Source organism: Triturus cristatus, chromosome 1_2, assembly GCF_964204655.1.
Source record: "Triturus cristatus chromosome 1_2, aTriCri1.1, whole genome shotgun sequence".
NCBI classification, from domain to species: domain Eukaryota; kingdom Metazoa; phylum Chordata; class Amphibia; order Caudata; family Salamandridae; genus Triturus; species Triturus cristatus.
In genome coordinates, this window is record NC_140580.1 from 1,132,213,758 (window position 1) to 1,132,237,541 (window position 23,784).

Here is a 23,784-nt window from a genome sequence, read left to right on the forward strand (position 1 = left end):
CAATGCCATTGAACATTTGAAATACTTTGCAATAGATTGTGTATTGCCACTCAGACGAGGTGGCAATCGTGAAGCCATGCTGCACAAACTAGAAACACGATATATTCTAGAATTAGATACCAAGTCACCAAATGGTCCGAACGCTAATGAGGATTTTTACACGTGTCTATGAAACTAATACCACGTACTGTTACTGTTTAAAAAGGAAAATTCTGAAAGACAAATGATAGACGAGATAACGTAGTATCATTGACAGCCCCTTCCCCTTTTCTTTTATAAATATAGTAAAATGTTTAAAAAAAAAAATGTTGTACATATTTAACACTGGGTAGCACTTTAAATCTGCACAGGCACCTTTGTTCTTAGAAACAGTTTAAAATCCCATAAAGTTAGCCAGATTCTCAGGTTCAAGCATTAGCACTTTATTTATTAAACTATGTGAAGGCAGTTCAGATATTTGTTTATTGTTGAACTATTTATTATTCATCTTTGATTTTATTGAATAATAACAAGTGATATGAAATTTTAGAATATACCCACTGGGGTTTTATTCTTTTATCATATTTATTACATGAATATGAACGTATATTTATTTATTTATATATTTATATATATGTATTTAAACCTGGTTCTTTTAAAATCTGAACAATGTTATTGTCCTTCATCAGTAACGTGACTGAAGTTTATCTGCAATATTGCTTTATTTGCACATCTAATTACAACTTTCTAAAGATGTTGTTCATTATGATTACATAATAATGATGTGACGTTTTATGCTTTTCTGAAAAAATGAAAACATACTGATAATTCAGAAAGTTCGGAGAAAATTGTTTCTATGTCTATGGTGATCTATGAAGTATACACCACGTGATTATGCACTAGCACTTTAAATATGTGAATGTTTTCCTCACATGTCATGTAATCAAGGCCTTTGGCAGGCCGAAACGCGTAATGGCGGCAGTGCTGGGTGAAAATAAATAGAATATTCCTGCACTGATATCTGGGTCTGTGTTCGTCTTTTCCGAAGCAACGTGGAAGCTGGTGACGAATTTTGCAACATATATATATATGCGTATGGCAAGCTGGAGTGCACGCAGCCTGATACAACGCTGCTGCTTGCGCAGTGATGTGCTCAACCCCTTTGTGTGTGGCCTTCTCTCAAGGACAACTTGTGGTTTTCGTAAATATGCGGCTGGTCCGGCCGCGAGATGGCCCCAGCGCTTCTTATGCGGGCCCTATGCGCTCATAACCATGAGTGCGTGTGGGACAAAGGGGGCCTCACCCGCTTGGAGACTTAGCAGCGGGAAAGCAGTGCTGACGACAGCATTCCTACCTTACGGGATTGACATTTTAAATGCAGAGGGAGCAGAATCCACTTGGTTACAGAACGAGCAAGTCTTTGAGGCAATATTTGGAACTATATCGACCAGCATGCCTTGCACGCCTATATGGGCGGGACTTTGTATTTAATAAATCAGCTGTTCTTACTCACCTGTTTGCCTCTTCATGCCGCCAGTGATCAAGAGCTCGAGGGAGCTCGAAACGCGTATGGCAAGCTGGAGTGCACGCAGCCTGATACAACGCTGCTGCTTGCGCAGTGATGTGCTCAACCCCTTTGTGTGTGGCCTTCTCTCAAGGACAACTTGTGGTTTTCGTAAACATGCGGCTGGTCCGGCCGCGATATGGCCCCAGCGCTTCTTATGCGGGCCCTATGCGCTCATAACCATGAGTGCGTGTGGGACAAAGGGGGCCTCACCCGCTTGGAGACTTAGCAGCAGGAAAGCAGTGCTGACGACAGCATTCCTACCTTACGGGATTGACATTTTAAATGCAGAGGGAGCAGAATCCACTTGGTTACAGAACGAGCAAGTCTTTGAGGCAATATTTGGAACTATATCGACCAGCATGCCTTGCACGCCTATATGGGCGGGACTTTGTATTTAATAAATCAGCTGTTCTTACTCACCTGTTTGCCTCTTCATGCCGCCAGTGATCAAGAGCTCGAGGGAGCTCGAAACGCGTATGGCAAGCTGGAGTGCACGCAGCCTGATACAACGCTGCTGCTTGCGCAGTGATGTGCTCAACCCCTTTGTGTGTGGCCTTCTCTCAAGGACAACTTGTGGTTTTCATACATATATATATATATTTATTAACGGTAAGAAGGAGTAAACGGTGTACAGTGGGATATGTTAACAAAATAGCAACAAGTATGCGAGTTACATAATGCACAAACAAAGATACATATCAACATTAAAAAAAAGATAGACAGTAGGACATGTGGACGCAACAGTTCTGAGGAGGTTCAGGTAGGGAGGTGTGAGGGAGAGGAGAATAGATGCATAGTTTTCCACCGAGGTAGAGAGCAAATATGGCATCTTACCACTTATGTTCATGACAACTTAGTGCTATACAGAGTAAGCACATCAGCAGTAGCGTGAGGTACATAGAGAGTAGGTAAAAATAAATAGTAATGGTAAAAAAGAGTAAACGGAATTCAGTGGGATATGTAACCAGAATAGCAGCAAGTACCTGAGATATATAAAGTGTAAATAAAAATACATAGCGACAATAAATCAAAAAAGAACACAATGACAGTGTATACACAGGTTCTAAGGTGGTTGAGGTGGGGAGAGTAGATACACAGTTTTCCTCCACGGTAGAGATGCATAGGGTTACGTGAGGGGTGTAGCATAACATAGGCCCAAAACACAGGCATGTTACCGAGTGCCAAGAGGCAGCAGACAAAAAAAGGTCAGGTCTAGACATGGAATGGGGGTGAGGCCAAGACCTTGGGGAGAGAGGGATTTGTTGGATAGAAAGTTGTTTTACTTCCTTCCTGAAGAGGGATGTGGATGGGTTGCATCTGATCTCCGAAGGGAGAGAGTTCCAAATATTTGTAGTCATTCCAGAGAAGGATTGGTTGTAGATTTTCTTTTCCTTGAATTTTTGTGGCTTGAGAAGTAAGGAGCTCGCACTTCCAGAGGGTTTGTTTCCACCTGAAAGGGTCCATTTCTGGGACAGGTAGGAAGGTGTATTATGGTGCAGCGCTTTATGAGTCATGCAAGCAATATTGAAGTGCTTCCCGCCCTGGAATGGTAACCAATTCAGAGCTCGTCAGGGGTAATGTGATCCCTTTTTTTTAGATCCTGTGATGAGCCTAGCTGCTGCATTAAGTGTAGCCTTCAGAGGAGCAAGTGAGGTTTTCGGGAGGCCACAAGGGTAGCACTACTGTAGTCCAGTTCGACAGCACAAGTGCAATTGTGAGGTCAGCCGCAGGGAGGAAAGGTGTTAGTTTCCTAAGAATATGCAGCTGATGGTTAGCTCCTCTAGTGATGGCGCTGATGTGTGTTTGCATGGAGAGGTCTAGGTCTAAAGTAATACCTAGGAAATTGGCAGAGTGGACAATGTGTGTGTTGCAGTTCAAGGCAGAAAGAAGGGGGAGCCAGTCTTTGACGTTAGAGGAGGTAGCAAGCGATAACAAAAAATAGGGACCACCAGAGAAGGTGGCACAGAGAGATGTGTACTACGGTTCATAAAAAAAGTAAGCTCCTTGTTTCTGCTTGGAAAACAGGATCCATGCGTGGTCTCTTCTGTGTAACACCTCCAGTGCGCCTGTTTGCTACAAATCAATAAGAGCATGAAGCCTGACCAGTGCGTCGCAACTCACACGGTTAAGTGAGCGCTCACCAGACTTAGTATTAACTGCTACTATGCAAACAAATCTTTCTGGGGATTCTAGTTCTATTTCATGAAATGCCACTGGTAAAAAGTAAAATAAATAATGCATTAAACAGTCCCATATGGTGCTAACATCAAGCATTGATCAATTAACCGCCAACAAATACAAACACCCCTACTACCTTCTACTGCCAACAAATTTAACTACAGCTGAGAAACTGTTTACTTGATTGAGCCAATATCACATGTTAAAATCTGATGAGGTGATGTGGCCCTTAGAATACCACAGTGACAGGGGGTGAGGCAGACATGTCCCCCTCTTGATGCTATGAAGAAAGCGCCAAAGGGGCGCCCAGAGGTGGCCAAGGAGGAGTGCCACAAATGCACCCTGTTTGCCCTTATGATCTCTCCAGCCTGCCCTTCAGAGGCATGTTTACAGAACTGCTCCAGCAGACAGTTGTGCAGCTCTGCCAAGGGCAGTAACCACAAGTGACTGCAACATGTTCCGGTTAAACTAAAACAGCTTCCCTATAAAAAAGACATGCCTTTCAAATTAGCGAAGACATGAGATCCTTATAAAGGTTTACAGTGATTTATACAAACAGATGCCATTGGCTTCACACTTGGCACAGCCCACTAAACCCTGTTTGTTGCATGAAATGACCACTCTCATCCTAAAATCTGTTTTACGCATTTCTTGTGCGTCTTCTTTGCCCGGGTGCGTCCAAATTGAAAGCAGTCTAAATCTTTTTCTTTTTGACCTATTTCTCTTTGGTGATGGTGATATTTTTATTGCATTTCTTTGAAGCTGTCAGGCAGCTGGGACCCACCTATCTCTGGTACAGAAGAGAATGCAGCTGCAAGGGACATATCTGGAAGTCCCAGGGCCTCTGCCATGCTCCAGGAAGTTGGTCTTACTCCAGGCTCCAAAAAGATATAGTGAAACCTCCTTTATCTGTATCAGCAACTAATTGTAAAATCCTCTCCAACGGATTACTTACTACACATGCTTTCCACCAGTTCATTTCACTGCTGAAATGTTAGTGATTTGAAATGGATGTGAAATACTGCACACTATGTGGTCATAGACGTGGATTAGCCAGAATCCGGAAGTGACATCACACACCCTTTGACCCAGCATCCATGCTACAATCTCTATTCACACCAAAGAGTGAGTCTGGGTGATGTTGGCGTACCTGGACATAGGGAAGTCGTGGCATCGGTGAGGGTGCATCAGAAACTCCTATAAACCTTAGGCAGGCTTGTGGCAGCAAAGATCTCTGAGGGCATGGTTGGTAGGATGCTGGTGTGTAGTGTCACAGACTCCTCCTGAACCCGGTCAGGTAAAGAGGATCTGAGCCAGTCTGGCACTGGACGACCCAGTCCAATTGAGAGGGTTGTAGCTATGATCGAAGCAGCAGGTGCAGTGCCACCGGCACCCAGGAATGTGAAGGCCCACTGCACTGCAATTATGGCTTAAGCACGAGCTACTGGTTTCTGCCTCCCTGTACAGGTTGTCAGGAAAGGATGTTTGAATATGATTAGAGATGATGTCATCAGAGTATTTATTGGAGAAGGATGCGGAATGGCTGAGGGAACAAGTTGTCCTCCCGCAATAGGTGGCATAATAGTGTGTTCTTGCGTTGCCTCAATAGCTAATAGGACAATGTGCCTGCCAGTCACCGACCTGTGTGCCAGTTTTGCTAATGAGCTGTGAGACTCACATCTTTCTCTCTGGCTTGTAGCGGATGCTGCATGCATGGATCCTCCAATGGCGGGGGTGCTGAGAATGGCCTGTCAACGCCACTGTGTGCACTGCCTGTTGTGTCATTTGTCTTGAGGTGGGCTCACACACTGACATTGATTGTTGTCTAGTTCCTTCATCCCTGGAGAATCTCTTAGTTTTATGTTGTTGCCCGGGTTTGATCATGGTCTTTTTCTGTTCCATTTATCCTAAATGAGTCTTGGTAAAGAGGTTTCCTCCACAGCACCTTAGAACCAGTATGCTCTCCTTCTACCAGGGTTAGAGGTTTGGGTGTCTAAGGACTGTACAGGTTGCAAAAGCAGCTATTAATCACTTCCCCAAGTGGATAGCTCTGAGTACTCTCATTAAAAGAACCTTTGGTGCGTGCTAACTCTGTTCTTTGTCATTGGAAGTGAGTTTCTCTGCTGGATCATCTGTGGCACTCTGCAGAGGGGATGAATTGTGTTGCACAGTGTCACTAGCAATCACCCCTCTGTAACAGCACTGACGAAGTTGTTCCAAAGATCTCAAGGGGTGCTTCAACGGAGGAGACAGAAGATATCTCCTCTGCGACGTTCAGGTAGTTCCAACCACCACCGTGAGACCTCTGCAGTATTCTTTCCTTCAGCTCAACCAACCTGAAAGATTAGGGAGTTATTCTTATTCAAGATGTCAATTTTCTCAACATGATTAGAAAGATGATCAACCAATGTGGGCTCCGTGTTGTCCGGTTCCATGCCGAGGTCGTCTTGCTATGCTTCCCGTCCAGGATCCATCCATGTTGGCAAACCTCATTTCTGGGCTCCAGTTCTCTAGCTTATAGTGAGCTCAAACATGTCAAGCTCTATTTCTGGGCTCTGGGTTTCAGGCTCTTCATCTGTCTCTGGTTTGTTGCGCTCTTAGTCTGCACTCCATGATGTCAACCACTATTTCTGGGCGACCGTTCTCCAGCTCACAGTGACCTCAGTGGTGTCGGCCTCTATTTCTGGAGTCTGGGGTGTCAGGCTCTATATCTGCCTCTGGTTTTTCTTGCTCTCAGTCTGCACTCTATAGATCAAACATCATTCCTGGCTCTAGTTCTCTAACTCCTAGTGAGCTCAAACATGTCAAGCTCTATTTCTGGACTCTATGTCTCCAATTTGTTGTGTTCACAGTCTGCAATCCATGATGTCTAGCACCATTTCAGAGCTCCAAGTTGTTGAGCTCTGTTTCATGGACTCTGGTATGTTACACTGTAAACCTGGCCCTGGGTTGTCATGCTCTATATCTGGGCTGTAGAAGGCCACGCTCTATAGCTGGGCTCTCGTTAGTCAGCCTTGACTATAGGGTTTCATGCTCACTATCTGGAAGGGCTCTGTATTATTCTTTATATCAGGGCTCTAAGTTGTCAAACCTGGCTCTGGGTTGTCACGCTGTATATCTGGGCTCCGGGTTGTCGTGCTCCATATCTGGCCTCCGGTTTGTCGTGCTCTACATCTGGGCGCTGGGTTGTCTTGCTCCATATCTGGGTTCTGGGTTTTCATGCTCCATATCTTATCTCTGGGTTGTCGTGCTCCATATCTGGGCTCCGGGTTGTCGTGCTCTATATCTGGGTTCTGGGTTTTCATGCTTCATATCTAGGCTCTGGGTTGTCGTGCTCTATATATAGCCTCTGTGTTGTCATGCCCTATATCTGGGCTCTCTGGGCTGTTGTGATCTATATCTGGGCTCCGGGTTGTCATGCTCTGTATCTGGGCTCCGGGTTGTCATGCTCTGTATCTGGGCTCTGGATTGTCATGTTCTACATCTGGGTTTTCATGCTCTATATCTGGGTTCTGGGTTTTCATGCTCCATATCTAGAATAAAAGGTGTCAAGCTCCATATCTAGACTCTGGGTTGTCATGCCCTATATCTGGGCTCTCTGTGTTGTCAGGCTCTATATCTGGGCTCTGGGTTGTCATGTCCTATTGCTGGACTCTGGGTTGTCATGCTCTATATCTGGGCTCTGGGTTGTCTTGCTCTATATCTGGGCTCTGGGTTGTCTTGCTCTATATCTGGGCTCTGGATTGTCATGTCCTATTGCTGGACTCTGGGTTGTCATGCTCTATATCTGGGCTCTGGGTTGTCTTGCTCTATATCTGGGCTCTGGGTTGTCATGCTCTGTATCTGGGCTCTGGATTGACGTGCTCTTTTTCCGGGCTCTGGGTTGCATTGCTCTATATCTGGGTTCTGGGTTTTCATGCTCCATATCTGTGCTCTGGGTTGTCATGCTCCATATCTGAGCTCTGGGTTGTCGTGCTCTTTATCTAGGCAATGGGTTGTTGTGCCCTATATCTGGGCTCTGGGTTGTCGTGCTCTATATCTGGGATTTGGGTTGTCATGCTCTATATCTGGGCTCTGGGTTGTCGTGCTCTACATCTGGGCTCTCTGAGGTGTCATGCTTCATATCTGGGCTCTGGGTTGTCATGCTCTATATATTAGCTCTGGGTTGTCGTGCTCTACATCTGGGCTCTGGGTTGTCTTGCTTCATATCTGGGCTCCGGGTTGTCATGCTCTATATCTGGGCTCTGGGTTATCGTGCTCCATATCTGGGCTCTGGGTTGTGGTGCTCTACATCTGGGCTCTGGGTTGTCATGCTCTACATCTGGGCTCTGGGGTGTCGTGCCCTATATCTGGGCTCTCTGGGTTGTCGTGCTCCATATCTGGGCTCTTGGTTGCCATGCTCCATATCTGGGCTCTGGGTTGTCTTGCTCTATATCTGGGCTCTGGATTGTTGTGCTCTATATCTGGGCTCGGGGTTTTCGTGCTCTCTATCTGGGCTGCGGGTTTTCGTGCTCTCTATCTGGGCTCTGGGTTGTCTGGGCTCTGGGTGGTCATGCTCTATATCTGGGCTCTGGGTTGTCTGGGCTCTGGGTGGTCATGCTCTATATCTCGGCTCTGGGTTGTCTGGGCTCTGGGTGGTCATGCTCTATATCTGGGCTCTGGATTGTCATGCTCTATATCTGGGCTCGGGGTTTTCGTGCTCTATATCTGGGCTCTGGGTTGTCTGGGCTCTGGGTTGTCTGGGCTCTGGGTGGTCTGGGCTCTGGGTGGTCATGCTCTCTATCTGGGCTGCGGGTTTGCTTACTCTATGTCCAGGATCTAAGTTATTATGCTCCATAGCTGGGCTGTTGTTTGTCAGAGTTGTCATGCTCCATAGCTGGGTGGGCTTGTGTTTTACTTCATACCTTGACTCTAGATTATCACGGTCTCTATCTGGGCTCCGTATTATTCAACTCTACGTGTTTAATCCCCAGAATTCAGCTGCTGCTCTCTCTACAAGTCATAATTTAACTAGAATTCCCAGAGCTGTCAATAGGAGCATCTTTCTTTGAAGTCCCGGGGATTCCTTCCAAGACATTCTGTCTGCTTCTTTTTCATGATTCCAAAACTGTTTCATGCATTCATAAATGGGCGTCCATTGTCCCCTTTCGGTTCCCTAGCAACAGTGTCTCTCAGGATGTTTTCTCGTGACCCCAGCTCCAGCGTGCCCCGGAGACTCTCTAAAGTGCTTCCAGCTTTGCCTCATCAGCTGGTTTATGTCCTCGCATCCTTCCCCTCTCGCTCCCAGAGAGCATCTCTGGAATGCCGCAGCTCTGGAATGCTGCAGTTCTCGTGTGGCGGTTACATTTGTCTGTGGGCTGCTGCTTCCAGCTGTCTGGAGGGCCAATGGGCTGATAACATTCCAGCCGGGCGCTCCCACCCCATTTCAACACCAGTGAATGTTGGTATTTTCACAGCGCTGTGCCCCCTCATCCCGTGCGTGCACGCGCTTTACGGTGAGTTCGTGTTTACTGGCTGACCCACAAGCAACCACCGACTGCCGAGTTAGTAAGGGAGGGAGCAGGTGCAGCGAGAGGGTGCCAGAGGCGTCCAGTGGATGGACACCCATCGCCTAAGTGTTCAAAGGAAGCGTTAGCATATAGCGCCTAACCCCGCAGCTGTTTCCATTTCCAAGCACTGTTAATGACAATCATCACTGTGGCCCAGTGTAATGCTGCTCATATTCCAAACTAATTGAAGATGAGAGGCTTTGTTGGCCCCACTAAGCTCATTATTTATTCTAGTATCTTCACGTGGGAGAGCCATGTGTGGTGATTTAGGTCAGCCACAGCTGTGTAGGAACGGTCAACCAAGATGGTCACTCGCTTTACTTCCGGCTGGTGACACTGCATTAGGTTCAGTTATGGGCGCGCGTCGGGATGCGTAATTCCTCTCCTGGGGCAGGTTAGGACAATGTTCTGCCCTGTCTGGCACGGATCTCTGATAGAGTACTCATTCCTGCAGCCTCTGTAGCTTTACTGCCCAGAATTTAGCCCTGCTGCTTTCCTACTTTGGTCTCATCTCTGACGGATGTGCTCAGGCCATCACCTGGTCTTAAACAGGCCAGCATCTCAACCCTTCGCTCTCTACGATTTGGACAATATTTTACATCCATTCTCAGAGCCTGATGGCTCACCCAGGACCAGTGAGGGCACTCAACACTATCCTCGCCTAGGACACCCTCGAACCTGTACGTCCGCTTGCCTGGGGCTAATACGCTGCCCGCTCCAGTTTGGCTCTTTTGGTTGCGTGGACCAATCCTCATCTTCAATTTCCAACCTCAGATCTGGAGCTGGGCTGTGTCTATCTTTCAGATCGCATGTGTGGATGGCTTTCCAGAAGAGTCACTGTCCATGAATATTGGTTCCCTCTTCACAGGAGCCATTACCAAGATTTCTAGACAGGAGTGTGTGAGCGCAAGGCCTCATTCAATACCCCCACAGCCCATGGGCATTGTCAATGGTGAACCTGGTACAGACAACTCATCGTTCAGTGTATCAGTGACTGTTGAGGCACCCGTGTTCAATTTAATGCCACCTGGAAAGGGCAGCAAAGGTAGACCCATATTGATGCACCCCCCACAGATAAATCTAGAGGTGTCTAAAATGATAACTCTACTGATGACATTATGCACAGGTGACACACTATGCAACACTGCAGAATTTCAAAGTTTGTCAACTTCACCCGTGAATACAATTTTCCACCCAAACAATTTGAAGGAGATTTTTTTGGCAATTTTCTTAAGCTAGAAAATGCTTCTATAGGATTATTTGAGAAGTCTATCTTCTACAAAACGTACTTTTTTACAGGAATTTTGCACTGTTTTTTAATATTCACAATTTGGGGAAAAAACGGACAAAATTGCTAAATGCCATGTCTGCCTAATCCTATTCACAAAAGAGCTGTAACAAAGATATCTCCGAGCATAAAGTATAACATTAACGCAAAGTATTTTTAAATGTACTTGTCAAACAATGCAGTAAGTAGCAGGGAGTAGTTTACTGAACGTCTGGCAACACCAAAGTATAGTGTTTGTATTTCTAAACTCATTGTCATTTATTGGGCACAGGAAAAATCCCTTGTACACAACGACGTTTCACCCATCTAGCCAAGAGCTTTAAACTAACCCACAAATGCAAGTGTTGCAGGACAGTGAATGGGCGGGGGAAGTACACATCAAAGATAACCTTCCCGCTGATTGGTCAGTTTTTGTTTGAATCCAAAGAAATCAAAAACGGTTCTCTCAGCAACACACAATTGACGTAGGACAACCTCAGATCTTTATATCTAATATTACATTTATATAAATTGAGCATTGGAATTCCAAGGCAATGGGATTTGTTTATTACTGAAAACACCAAGACATATACATTGTTACTAGCTCTTAAGAGTGCATTACGAGAAATCGGTGCACTAAATATTTTATATGGAAAAAGGGATAGTAATGTTAGTACAGATAACAAATGTTTAACTAATGTGCTCAATGGATAAAAATCCATAATATATTGTTACTTTGTATGAACACAAGTTATTTTAGAATATTATATAGACATTCTTGTTTCTATGTATTGTTAATTTCTTTCTCTCAATAAATAAATATGAAACAAAAAAAAAACTCCATGATATTTTTGTGAGGTACCTTCTAATTATGTAACTAACCGTGTCAAATTTAATTGCTAGATGTAAAGATGTCTTTAAAATAAAACTTGACAAATGAGGGCGAGGGAGGAATGTGAAAGGGTATTTTCATTGGCCATTTATAATTCACATAAAACTAGATCCAGTAACTTGTCGCTCCCAGCCCCGCTCAGCCAGTGACATGTGAGACGCGGGTCAGTAGCAGGTTTTATTAGAGCCTGGATACCAGTCACAAGTTTAGATTCGGGGTAAGTCATATTCCACGTTCTTGCGGTAGCGTGACTTTAAAATGGCGGAGCATTCTTCTACTTCGCTTTTTTAATTACATTTTAAGGTGTCTGATATAACGAGTGGTGATTATGCATATCAAAACGTATAGATGCATTTTCAGACTTAGTCTATAACATTGATAAATTTGTTGATTTTTCTGCTGCCCTTGTTTTTAGCTGCTAGGGCGCTGCCAGTGTTGTTGGCATGTCTTAGATAGAGATTGGCAGGATATGCCCGGGTGCGAATACAAATATCACAGATGAACAGGTGGTGACTCCAAGCCCTTTGGCCGAATACAGTTTGCTTTGACTTCACGTGACTCTGAGTTCATCTCCTGTTGCGAGCTGCCGCGGCGACTGCGAGTTCATCTCCCGTTGCGAGCTGCCGCGGCGACTGCGAGTTCATCTCCCGTTGCGAGTTGCCGAGAGATCACTTGTTCTAAGCAAGTAAAGTGAGGCACACATAGTTCTTAAGAGCCTCAAAAACTAACTCCATCTCTTCCTTAATCTTTTGTAATTTCATGAAATCACGTGCAATGGAACTGTTTATGGAAAAGTTCCACTGGAGCTTCACAGTGGATTCTGCCCTCGGTGCTGTGTGTCGTAGGGTACTCATTTCTCTTCAATCACTGATGATAGGCAGGATCAACTGAATCCCAGCACGGCTGACGCATCCTCACAAGCGCTATACTAGGAGGGCCACTGACCTGAGTAACAACAATCCCTAGCATTGAAGCCTTGAGACACTCTGTAGTTTACCATATGTTCTGCAGAACTGGCCAAATTCGATTTCATTTTTAAGATACTCATTTCTGCAACTTTTTCTTGCTGTGATATTTCCTAATCCTCAAGGGTATCCACTTAAGAGACATCTGACCTCAGAATGGGGCGTCTTGTCTCATTCTGCAGACTAGTTTGGAACCCCTGCTGAATTTTAAGCTGACCCTCCCTGCCCTATGCTTGGGTTGAACAGAAACAAATTCTAAACCCCTGCCCCACTCATGGAAACCTCATTGTGAGGGATGCATACACAGGACACTCAGGACTTAGAATGAAGTTTGAGGAAAAAGATATGGAATCAGTCTCCCCTTTAGCTCTTACCAGTGAAAATAAGATACGTGAGAAATACTGAATGTTGGCTCCGGTGTCCAAGCAATGCCGTGAAGGGAAGACAAATTAAAGGTTCACATATCGCAGAAGTGTGTTGATTACCGGGCATATGTGTACAGCACACATGGTATCTCTGGGGCAGTGGTTTGTGAATAGAGGCCATTGAGAACCGAGGTAGGGAAATGACTTTGGTGTTCTCTGAGTGCCAACAAATAAAACTTATCTGAAGGGGGCTTGATAAAATGTAGGAAGGGTCTGATAACATGGATTAGGTTCAAGTGCAAAGGCGTGGGTAGGCGGGAGTTGCAAAGCAGCAAAGGCAGCTGCACGAAGGAAGGCATTTTATTAAATGGCTGGTTGGACCTCGATGCCGCCATTTTAAAACTGTCCTTTGTAGTTGGTTGTAACTATTTACTAGAAGTTCCGGTGTGTTGGTATGTGAGTGTATATTATATGTGCTGAAGACTCGGCCTTAGTGAATGCGTGGTTATGTTTGGTTTGAAATTATCACAGGTATATAGATAGGTATAGCCACTTAAAAGCAAAGGTTAAAGTGAAGTTATGACTGGCTTTTTTTAGCTTTGCTTATAACACCTGCAGCATGGCTAAAGAAATCCTCAAACTTCACTATAAAAGCCCAGTGCAGTTATGGTTACAAAACAAAACCTAAAAACCACTAACATTTACCAGTTATGGTTCAATAAACTAACCATAACTTGCCCCCCTGGCGTGCACTGCTTATGACCTTTCATATGAATTCACTCATGACGTTAAATGACATCATTACATATGGATGTGCATATAGAGAGACCTATTAAATCATGTGTGTTCCCTCTTTCTATGGGTTCCTAATGGGGTAAACTGACTGCCCTTCCCTTCATGGTATTTGTTCTTCCAGGGAACCGAGCTGGCACTTAAGAGACGCGCTCGCTGCACTTATCTTTGAAAGGCTCGCCACTGTGTGTAATGTAGTGACACACTCATGGTAGGCCTTTCATTTGGATTTAATGAGTGTGCTTTCATTCCACACCTTTCAGCTATGGGCACAAGTCAACAACAGGTTTATGTGCTCTTCCGAGAGGGAGAACTCGAGCAGATAGAGACCGCCCTGGAGCACACAAGCGATAAAAGAATGAGCCGGGAGCATTTGTATATTAAAGAATATATTAACACCGGTCCATCTAGGGCAATGTATTAGGACAAGAGACAGTACCCAGTACATATGTCAGTGCCATGTTCAATGCAGCAGATAGCGTGTCATTTTTAGTTATTGACCCAACATAGGCAACATGAGTATACATGTTTCAACGAGCGTGAAACAAATAACTCATCATGAGTGTCGGGTATGCGTCATGTATAATATATTCTTCAATGCCATGTTTTGCATTATCAGCTTCTGTGATTGCTATACGTCTTTCTCACCATGCGAAATAATTTTGAAGGGTCACTGTTGAATACCTATTATACCCTATTACATCAGTTATTATGTGTCCAAAAGTAAATGAATGCAGTTTTGTTTCGGCAGGTATCGCCCAAAAAAGAATCCGTCACCTCTGAGGCCTGTGTGGGAAAGAACTGTTCTACGTAAAGGGCATAATTACAAATGCATGTTGTAGTATGCAAAGTAGTACTTGTGTAGTATTTGTGTGTGTGCTCTTACATGCCCTTGTGAATTAACCTCAAGAAATCTAACATGGGATATCCAAGGAATATTCATTTACAATTAGTATAAATCCAAAGGACGGCACCCTCTTTGCAGTTTTACTAAGCGGGCCGACTCGTAAGGGCATGTTGGAGTCCGTAGAAGAGTGCTCCTCGACTACTTCCCGTAATCATACATACTTTTGAGAATCAGCATCAAGTGCCGATTTTGGACACACGTGTCTGTGCTCAATGTACCTTGGGGTGGGCAGTGTGATTTCCTGCACTCACCCAGCTTGAAACTTAGACTAGAAGGACCGAGCTCACCTGCTTCGCTCGAGGCCACCTTAGGTTCACTTTGCCCACCCAACCTGTTCCCTGTCCAGCATGGTCCAAACATCAGGATGAAGGGAATTTAGAGATGCTAGAAAATCATAAAGTACCATCAATCCAGATGCAGCACACAGCCTCTGCATCTGGGCAGCTTTGTAGTTTGTGAAGCTGGAGCAGTTAAAAAAAAAAGGTAACAGTTTAATTCAATCATAATGGGACTCACCTGATGGTTTATCCGTTGACAGTGGCCCACTGGTGACCGAAGGCATGGTGGGAAGAGGAGGAGGCAACGCCTTCAAGTTCTGGTCCCCTTGGATCTCATTGGTGGATATCTGGTTGATGATGCGGTTGTAGATGGGAGGGTGGTAGGGTTTGCTTGGTTGCTGCGGTGTTTGCGGTATGGGTTTGACCGCAGGCAGCCTCTGGCAGTGCTCTTCCAGTTGGGCGATGATGGTGGACTGATTACTCGCTAAGTTTGCCAGATGCTGATATTTGTGCTCCAGATCCTTGTACTTGGTGGTGAGCTGCATCATCTCCGCCGTCTGGTTCAACACTTTGTTCTCCAGTTGGGAGAGTTCCAAGGCGTTGTCCCGTTTTCGGATGATTTCGTGGAGGAGCTGCATGTAGAGCTGCGTTACCCTGGAATTCATGTTGCGGCTTTCCTTCCGCAGCAGCTTCACCTCATTGACGATCCCCCCGTCGACTTCGACCAGCTGCTGCAAGGCCTCGATCTGCCGCTTCTGCTTCAGAAGCTCGTTGTTCAGCAGATCGATTTCTTGCTTATTCACCCTGTTTTCAGGGACGCCATCCGCCTCCTTAGAATTCACGCAAATTGCCCCCGTTACTTTCTGCTGCGGCACGATAAAAGTATAGGTGCACTTGTCCTGCGCGTCAACCGCCCGTTTGTACCTGTTCATGTATATAAATTCCTGCTCGCTGCCCCCATCGCTGTTCTCGAATTCCTCTGCCTTCCCCGCCCTTACCCCACCTACAGCAAGTAGCAGTAAAAGAAGTAACCGAACTGTGCCCATGGTCCTTTTAATATTCATTATTCAATTTGTTTCCTGGGATAAATTTACATCTGTGAAGATCTGAAGAAGAAAAAAAAAGGAAATACAATGAGTACATTCCATAAAGAAGTCCATTCGCTGGCAAGAAAAGGTCTAAATATATGTTCATGAACCATTTTCCTACTGATTCTCTTTTTCCCTTGTCCCTTTCTACAGGCTCTTCTCGTCTTCATATCTCCTTTACTCGCTACAGGCCTTAACTTACTACTATGATCTCCCAATTAACACTTCTGATTGTCTTCCCTCATCTATCCTTCCATTTCTCTATTCAATTCAACTAACAGACTCCCATGTCCTCCACTCAAATAGCTTGTACCTTTCTCTACTAATACTAGACTCATATTTCCCTATGCTAATTCACCACCAATCCTATTGGGTTCCAGAGTAGCTGCTACTCACCAAGAAGCGCGTCTATGCCTCATCAGGGGTAGTAACCGCTATATAAATACAATTACAATGTATAAGACCAATTTTAGGTGTATATGTTTGTTTTTACACTTGCGAAGTTGTGCAATTTCAAACTCCCCGCAGTTAATGAAATTCCCCAGCTTAAATTCTCATTTTTGCCATGTAAATGTTTCTTGCGCTGTTAATGGTTGCAAATAAGTCGCGATTTCTCCGCAAATGAGGGAAGGTGTGAATCATTGCAATGTGGTGACATTTGCTAACTTTTGAGCGGACTTTATTGCGTCAGGTGTTCCTGCAGAGAAGCTCTTGGGAGACAGCAGCACCAGGATAGGGTCGGGCACTGAAGTGTTAGCACGGTGCTGTCAAGGCTGCCACAGCAAGTACACCCTGTGGAGGAAACTTCCTGCAGTCTGGAGTTCAACACTTTACCTGACCTCCCTGGCTGTCTTCATCCCCAGGGCCTGGTGGTCTTTACAAAGGGCTCAGCTGCAGAACTCTCATGTTGTTCTGTGTCAGGTGTGAGGAGTTGTCTGCTCAGTGGTATATTCCTTGTAGTCTAGTAGGGTTTTTTCCCTATTATCACTCAAAGACCAGAAGTCCCAGGATGCAGAGCGAGGCACCTGATGAACTATGAACACCTGACGTGGGGAAGCCTAAGTGAGGACCTGGAAAGGCGGCAGATGTTTCGGACAGATGTGGTGCTTTCCAGAGCCGGAGGTGCCTGAAAGCACCGGGTTCCTGTCCTCTGCCGTAGGGTAGACTGGGTGGTTCAGAGTCTGACCCCCCGCGTGCCCCGCTATCCCGTGTGCGTGGCTTACCTTCCTGCTGGCCCTCCTTGACCACTACATTCATGGAGGTCAAGGACTGGTGGTCTGTGTCCTCAGGCACTCCAGGCAGTGACATGAGGTTCACAGTGAACGTGTGCAGCCTCCAGTGGCGGCTGCCACATACAAAATGTGGTGAGGTGGGGGAGTGCAGTAGACAGCGCAGGAGAGGGGAGGGATCCAAAAGTATTAAAAAATAAAATTGCAACTTGCCTGCTGCCAGCTGCCTCCCGCGTCACGCCTCGGTGCTGGGACTCCCTGTCCAATATGGCCTAAGCGAGCTGGAAAGACGCTTCGCTCAGGTCAGGGAGTCTGTGGGGTTTCTCGAACCCTGGCTGTTCAATATAGCCAGGTTAGAGAAACCTAAGTGCGCATGTGTGTTTTGGTCGGCCCGAGACAGCCGGTCAAACACACATGAGCACTTCGCAAGTGCACGTAGCCTCCTCCTCCCCCCTCCCATGCCTCGGCCTCATCCCTGCCCCTCACTGCACACACTGGCTGAGCCAGCGGCGTAAAAATAAAATGATAACAAAATATTATTAATTTTTTTTGCTGCTGGCTCTGAGCTAGTGGGGCGATGCTCCTCCGCCATTGTGGGGGAGCCGCCCCTGGCAGCCTCAGTGTCATACAGTAAATATTTGTGTTAGTTTTGTGTGTACTGCTACCTTGTGATCGCCACTGTGGAATCAGCTATGAGAGGTTCTTGGAGAGCAAAGCATACGCTTGTGTTTCTCCCATCAACTGGGACTGTGATTACCCAGCAGGGGGGAGATGCTGCAGTTCTCATTTAAAGAGCCGGGCCTAGTTTAGCTCCCTCGAGGCCAGCTTGTAAGGGATCTGAAGTCACTATAGTATCTAAGGTCTCATTGACAATAAAAAAGCCGGGAGAACCTCTGGTTGTCCACTCAGGACAGAGAGGGTGAAGGTTCTTCAACAGTTAGGAGTTTAAATGTACAAGAGACGAAAGGCATCAGAAAGGTGTCAGTAAATGTACCAACCTTGCTTGAGAGCCTATAGGGGCGGTGTATGGTCAGCTGTGAGTGCGGGTAGTGGTCAACCAGGAGCCATGAGGAAAAGACAGCGGCTCACTAGTAAATGTCTCCGATAAATGACTGGTGGTGCCACCCACACATATGTGAGAGGTGTTTCCAGTGTGCGGCCTGGGTACTTTCTGAGTCTGCGTAGATCTGTGCTGCCACAGCCTGGTATCCCTTCCAACCACTCAGGCCACCGTGGTTCCCAGCCCGCTGATCCTACGCCCAGCACAGTGTCCTCCATAATCTCAATCACGTCATCTAAAGTGAGCCTTGTAAATGATGGCTGCAAAGAGGTTCAAAAAGAAGGGAAGCTTGCGGTGCCACAACTAACTTATTTATGCGAAGAAGCATTTACTGCTTCCGTCCGTGTCATTATAGTGCTGTACCTGTGAGGGGAACTTGCACCAGTCATGCATATTCTATACCTGTTGTGCATGTATGAGGGAAGCCTGCACTGCTCCGTCAGTACCATTATAGTGCTGTAACTGTGATGGCAGCTTTCACTGGTTAAATATATTCTGTACCTGTTGTGCATGTGAGTGAAGCTTGCACTCGGTGCCGGACTGGCCATAGCGGGCACCAGGCATTTCCCCGGTGGGCCACCAGGGCGGTACCGTTTTTGTTACCGGGGGCCAGCAATATCGGCCCCTGTAACAAAATCGGCCGAAACCGGCAGTTGCAAACAGTTCGGCTGCACTCCTCCTTCCCCACAAGGGGGCCGGCCGAGTATATTCCCAGGACTGGTTTCGGTTCCCAGACCGGCCCTGCTTGCACTGCTGCTTCTGTACCATTATAGTGCTGTAACTGTGCTGTACCTGTGATGGCAGCTTTCACTGGTTACTTATATTCTGTACCTGTTGTGCATTTGTGAGGGAAGCTTGCACTGCTCCGTCTGTGCCATTATAGTGCTGTAACTGTGCTGTACCTGTGATGACAGAGTCCACTGGTTATGTATATTCTGTACCTGTTGTGCATGTGTGATTGAGTTTGCCTGTTCTGTCTGTGCCGGTATAGTGCTGTAACTGTGCTGTACCTGTGGTGGCAGCGTCCACTGGTTATGTACATTCTGTACCTGATGTGCATGTATGAGGGAAGCTTGCACTGCTCCGTCTGTGCCATTATAGTGCTGTAACTGTGCTGTACCTGTGATGGCAGCTTCCAATGGTTATGTATATTCTGTACCTGATGTGCATGTATGAGGGAAGCTTGCACTGCTCCGTCTGTGCCATTATAGTGCTGTAACTGTGCTGTACCTGTGATGGCAGAGTCCACTGGTTATGTATATTCTGTACCTGTTGTGCATGTGTGATTGAGTTTGCCTGTTCCGTCTGTGCCATCATAGTGCTGTAACTGTGCTGTACCTGTGGTGGCAGCGTCCACTGGTTATGTATATTCTGTACCTGAGGTGCATGTATGAGGGAAGCTTGCACTGCTCCGTCTGTGCCATCATAATGCTGTAACTGTGCTGTCCCTGTGATGGCAGCTTGCACCAGTTATGTATATATTGTACCTGTTGTGCATGTGTGATTGAGTTTGCCTGCTTCTGTCTGTGCCGGTATAGTGCTGTAACTGTGCTGTACCTGTGAGGGAAACTTGCACCCGTTGTGCTTATACTGTACCTGTTGTGCATGTGTGAGGACGCTTGCACTGCTCCGTCTGTGCAGGTATAATGCTGTAACTGTCTTGTACCTGTGAGGGGGACTTGCACCGGTTATGCATATACTGTGCCTCTTGTGCATGTGTGAGGGAAGCTTGCACTGCCACTATCTGGGCAGTGGAAATTCTGTATTGGGAAGCTTGCACTGGTGCTGCTCATGCTGCATCTGTGCTGTGTGTGTTAGTGAAGTGTGGTCACATTTTTGCACGATACAAAATCCAAAACAAATGGTTTTTCCTAGGCTTGTTTCACAGTTTCAAATGAAAGAACCCTCTGCAGATAATTACATCACTAAACAAAGCATCTGTGGAGCCGGCCCACGACCAGTCATGCCAGGCTCAACTGCCACCTCGCAAGTGGCAACCTGGTGGTGGAGCCCAATACTATTATAATTGGGGTACAGTGAGCCCTCGCATCCCCCGGACCCTCTGCCACTTTGCCACCTGCAGTAATGAAAGACCGCCCCCACCCGGCCAGAAGTCCATCTCCTTCCCACAGTCATGGGCTGACAAGGCTGTTATAGATTAGATACAAATCATAACATCTATAATATACGCATCTTAAGGCTACCCTGCGATGCCCTCTCCATAGCCCCTTGGATGTACAGATAGCATGGCCCCATCTCCCCGCTCCTGTATGCAGGTGGTAGGAGCGGAGAATGGTCCATGAATGGTGCCGGAATCAGAAATCTATGTGTAAAAAGGCCCGGAAACATTGGGCCAGGATTCCAGCCTCAGTCACTTGTAATTGCAGGATTTAGTTGTGAGGATACTGCCTGGAGTGTGAGATTCCAGAGCCTTTATCTCTGGGGCGGGGGTCTGAAAGAAGACAACAAGTGGTGGGAGGAGCAACAGAGCGACACTGGGGTTCATAGGGGCATTAAGTAGTCCCCAACAGATCCTGCCTTGTGCCCACCAGCTCTGAGTTCCATCCCCTCACTTGAAGAGGTTGGAAGGAACATTGCCCCAAGGTAGCAGCTGCCCCAGCCAAGGCCCCCACTGGCATCTATTGCACCATATGCGCCACAGTGGAGGCTGTCTCTCATTCCCAAGCCAAAGTCCAACTGCTGTCCATAACAGCTAGGATTGTGGCGCGGCGAGTGGCAGTTTTGGGAGTCAGTGGTCTTCATGGCTGGGGGGACCTCCCTGTGTTGCCCCATTACTAGGTCTGCTTTGCAGGTGAGAAGAGAACTTGGATACAATGTTTACTCCCGCTGTGTTGCCTAGTTGGTTTTTTAATAATTGCATCTTATTAATCCCTCTATAAATGACTTCACTCATAAGCCTATATAAATAAAACATTGCTCGTCGTCCAACAACATTAGTAACTGCTAAGCAACGCTGTTTGGATTCGGAACTCCCCAAAGTATTTCACAACTTTGACTATTGTTGGAAAAAATGGCCTGGCGTGATTTATCCAATGAAGCACAAACCCTGGACAGGTCGCGACAGGCATCTGTTCGGATCACGGAGACCATTTAGGGTGCTCGAACCGGTACAGGGAACATGTTGTTACTTATTCAGTCTGGATCTGAGACCCGATCGCTGGGACTTTGAAATGTCATTGTTCGGTTCAGACATTGACCCGGTTGTTCATGCAGGAAAACATGAGCCACTGGCTACAAAAGAGTGGAATGTTTCTGTAGAGGGATGTGTTTGGTTTTGACTGCATCTGGAGTGCCAATAAACAGGATGATTCACACATTTTATTTAAGCTAAGTCCTGTAAACATTGCTACATCTTAAAAATCACTCTGGGCACAACATAATTCATGTGTGCTCGCAAACGTTTACCCAAGGGCCAAAATGTTTGGTCGGTGGTGTGACAGAGGGCCACATGGATACCAGTAGGGGATGGGGAGGGGAAGTTTGGTGTATGCGGCACATGTCACCTACTGGATTGAATTGCACAAAGTGGAACCAAAAAACCTGGAATCAATCCTGGCTTCCCCACTTGGCCAAATTGTGTGATTGTGGGCAATTATTTTATTTTACTTTCCCTTCATTATCACATATAAGAGGGTCTCAAAATACATGTCTTCAGGGTGTGCTCCTTACAAAACCTTCTCCTGTGTTGGATTTAATAAACTATAATGTTGTTCATGTGTACTAGCAACCATGGTAACCCAGAGGATGCCTCTTAGTTCACTATTGACATTGCTGGTAAGGTGGGAGAAAGCATTAATGTTTCTAAATCTATGTTTGAAAACTATCACTTATAAAGAAACATTCTTCTCAATGCACTGATATAATCTGATTTACTAAGGTGAAACTGTTCTGCTTGTTAATAAAATACATGTTTGGATTTTGAAGAGCCTGCTACAAGATGTTTTTATAAATGGAGGTGTTCCTAAAGTTAAGCAGTGCAGGACGCCCTAGTTACTTCCTATCTGCCACAGCAATTAACCTTCAGATAAATCCTTCCCCATTTATTTACCATATTTTTAATATTAGTGTCATCTCGAGTAAACAGCAGCCCAGTGCTGCTGCTGACCAGGGGGCCCACAGAAAGGTCAGGAGGGCCACATGTGGCCCCCGGACTGTACTTTGGGCATCACTGATATAATTCATTCTGCAATGTTTGGTACTTTGGGGTCGGGTGTGGTGCAGGGCACAGACCCTAAACCATAGCTGCATTTGAGGACAACATTAAAGGTGGTGACGTCGCTGCACGCTGGCATGCACGGGAAAAGCAGGGATTTGGTAACGGAATGACTTCTGAATCATATTAAGATGTCCACCGTTCACAAAAGAGGATCTTGATTTACTGGAGTCTGGCTGGGACAGAAGGCCATCATGTTTGCAGTGTGGTTGTATGGATCATTCTGATGTTTAAATAGCTCAATTCAGGGAACTCTTATTTGCATTCACAAACATGGGCTGGTTTCCAGAGGTCGTGATGCGTAGATTTTTTTCCCACCAAGTAGCTGGTGCAGGAAATTCTGGAGTAATTCATGAGTGTGTTACAACTGGTGAAGGACATATCTTAGCACATGGTCCTAGGATTGCAGTTTAAGAGAGGGGTGTATGACTTGTCCATTACTTACGCCATTTAACTTGCCCTCAGTTAAGGAAGGGGAAAGACTGGTGATAGGATTTAATTTCAACAATAGTCCATGCTTATTCTGCTGTGCCTCTATGATCCCTAAAAGATTCCTCCAAATAATGGTTGAATCGAATATGGATTCGTTGATGCTGCCATGCGCAGTCAGTAATCCTGGAAAAGCGGAGGTGGCACCAAATTTAGCCCCAGTCCTCCCCAAGTGTGCGCCGCTGATGCGGAATTCCTATCTCCTTTTCTGTATGGGCATTGCACTTCAACCTCTGGGATCTCAGTACAAATAGGGTTCTCTTAACTCCTGTTTACCTTTGACTTTTCACTGGTCTGACCTTTGCTTGTCTGAGGCTATACACAAACTTTGTTCTTTTTTTCTGGAAGTATAACCAGAACCAAATAATGGCTGAAGCCTTGAGGAAGGGGCTCATTTCAGAGTAGGCATTTGCTTCGTAAATTGACGAGCCTTATCTAGTTTTCTTAACCTATTTAATTTCTTATTTTCTTTGGACTCCTCTCCTTCATGGTAGACCGTAGTTGTGGTGCTCCCAGACCCACTGATTTCCACTGGCTTTTCCTCCTCACCAGTAAGAACTTTACTGCAGTTCCCCCAAGGTCATCACCTGCATATAAAACACACACGGGCGATAAAAGGACTGCTTGCAATAAGTCTAACCGCTAGCATTCACTTGGGTAGCATCCCAGCACGTCGTCCTTTTGCACACCATGCCTTCTCAGATTAGACGCAGCCATATGCAAATCAGTCATGGTCTTGCTCCAATAGGATCCGTCCAGCCCGAGCTGCCAAGCCAAATCCTCTCTGAACCACATCACCAGAAACCCAAGACCGGGTTCCCCCTGATTGGGCCACTTCAGTCAGGTGTAGCCTGGTTCCAGTGGCACAGTCAGCAAGTAACGCACACCTGGGCACCCATGGCCACTTAGGGCATTACATCAAACAAACAAAATGTGATGGGAGGA

At 46.1% G+C, this 23,784-nt stretch overlaps 2 protein-coding genes across 4 annotated transcripts in view; one reads left to right on the top strand and one right to left on the bottom strand.

Moving 5' to 3' along the window:
* The window catches only part of RALGPS1 (Ral GEF with PH domain and SH3 binding motif 1), a 1,694,135-nt gene that overhangs the window by 855,444 nt on the left and 814,907 nt on the right, over window positions 1-23,784 (top strand). The window lies entirely within an intron of this gene.
* ANGPTL2 (angiopoietin like 2) overlaps window positions 1-23,784 on the bottom strand; it is a 103,346-nt gene that overhangs the window by 43,863 nt on the left and 35,699 nt on the right. For both annotated transcript variants that reach the window (XM_085613825.1, XM_085613824.1), the window contains exon 2: window positions 14,978-15,845. In XM_085613825.1, coding sequence (XP_085469951.1) covers window positions 14,978-15,803 — 826 coding nt within the window. In that variant the 5' untranslated portion in view covers window positions 15,804-15,845. The remainder of the gene's footprint in view (window positions 1-14,977; window positions 15,846-23,784) is intronic.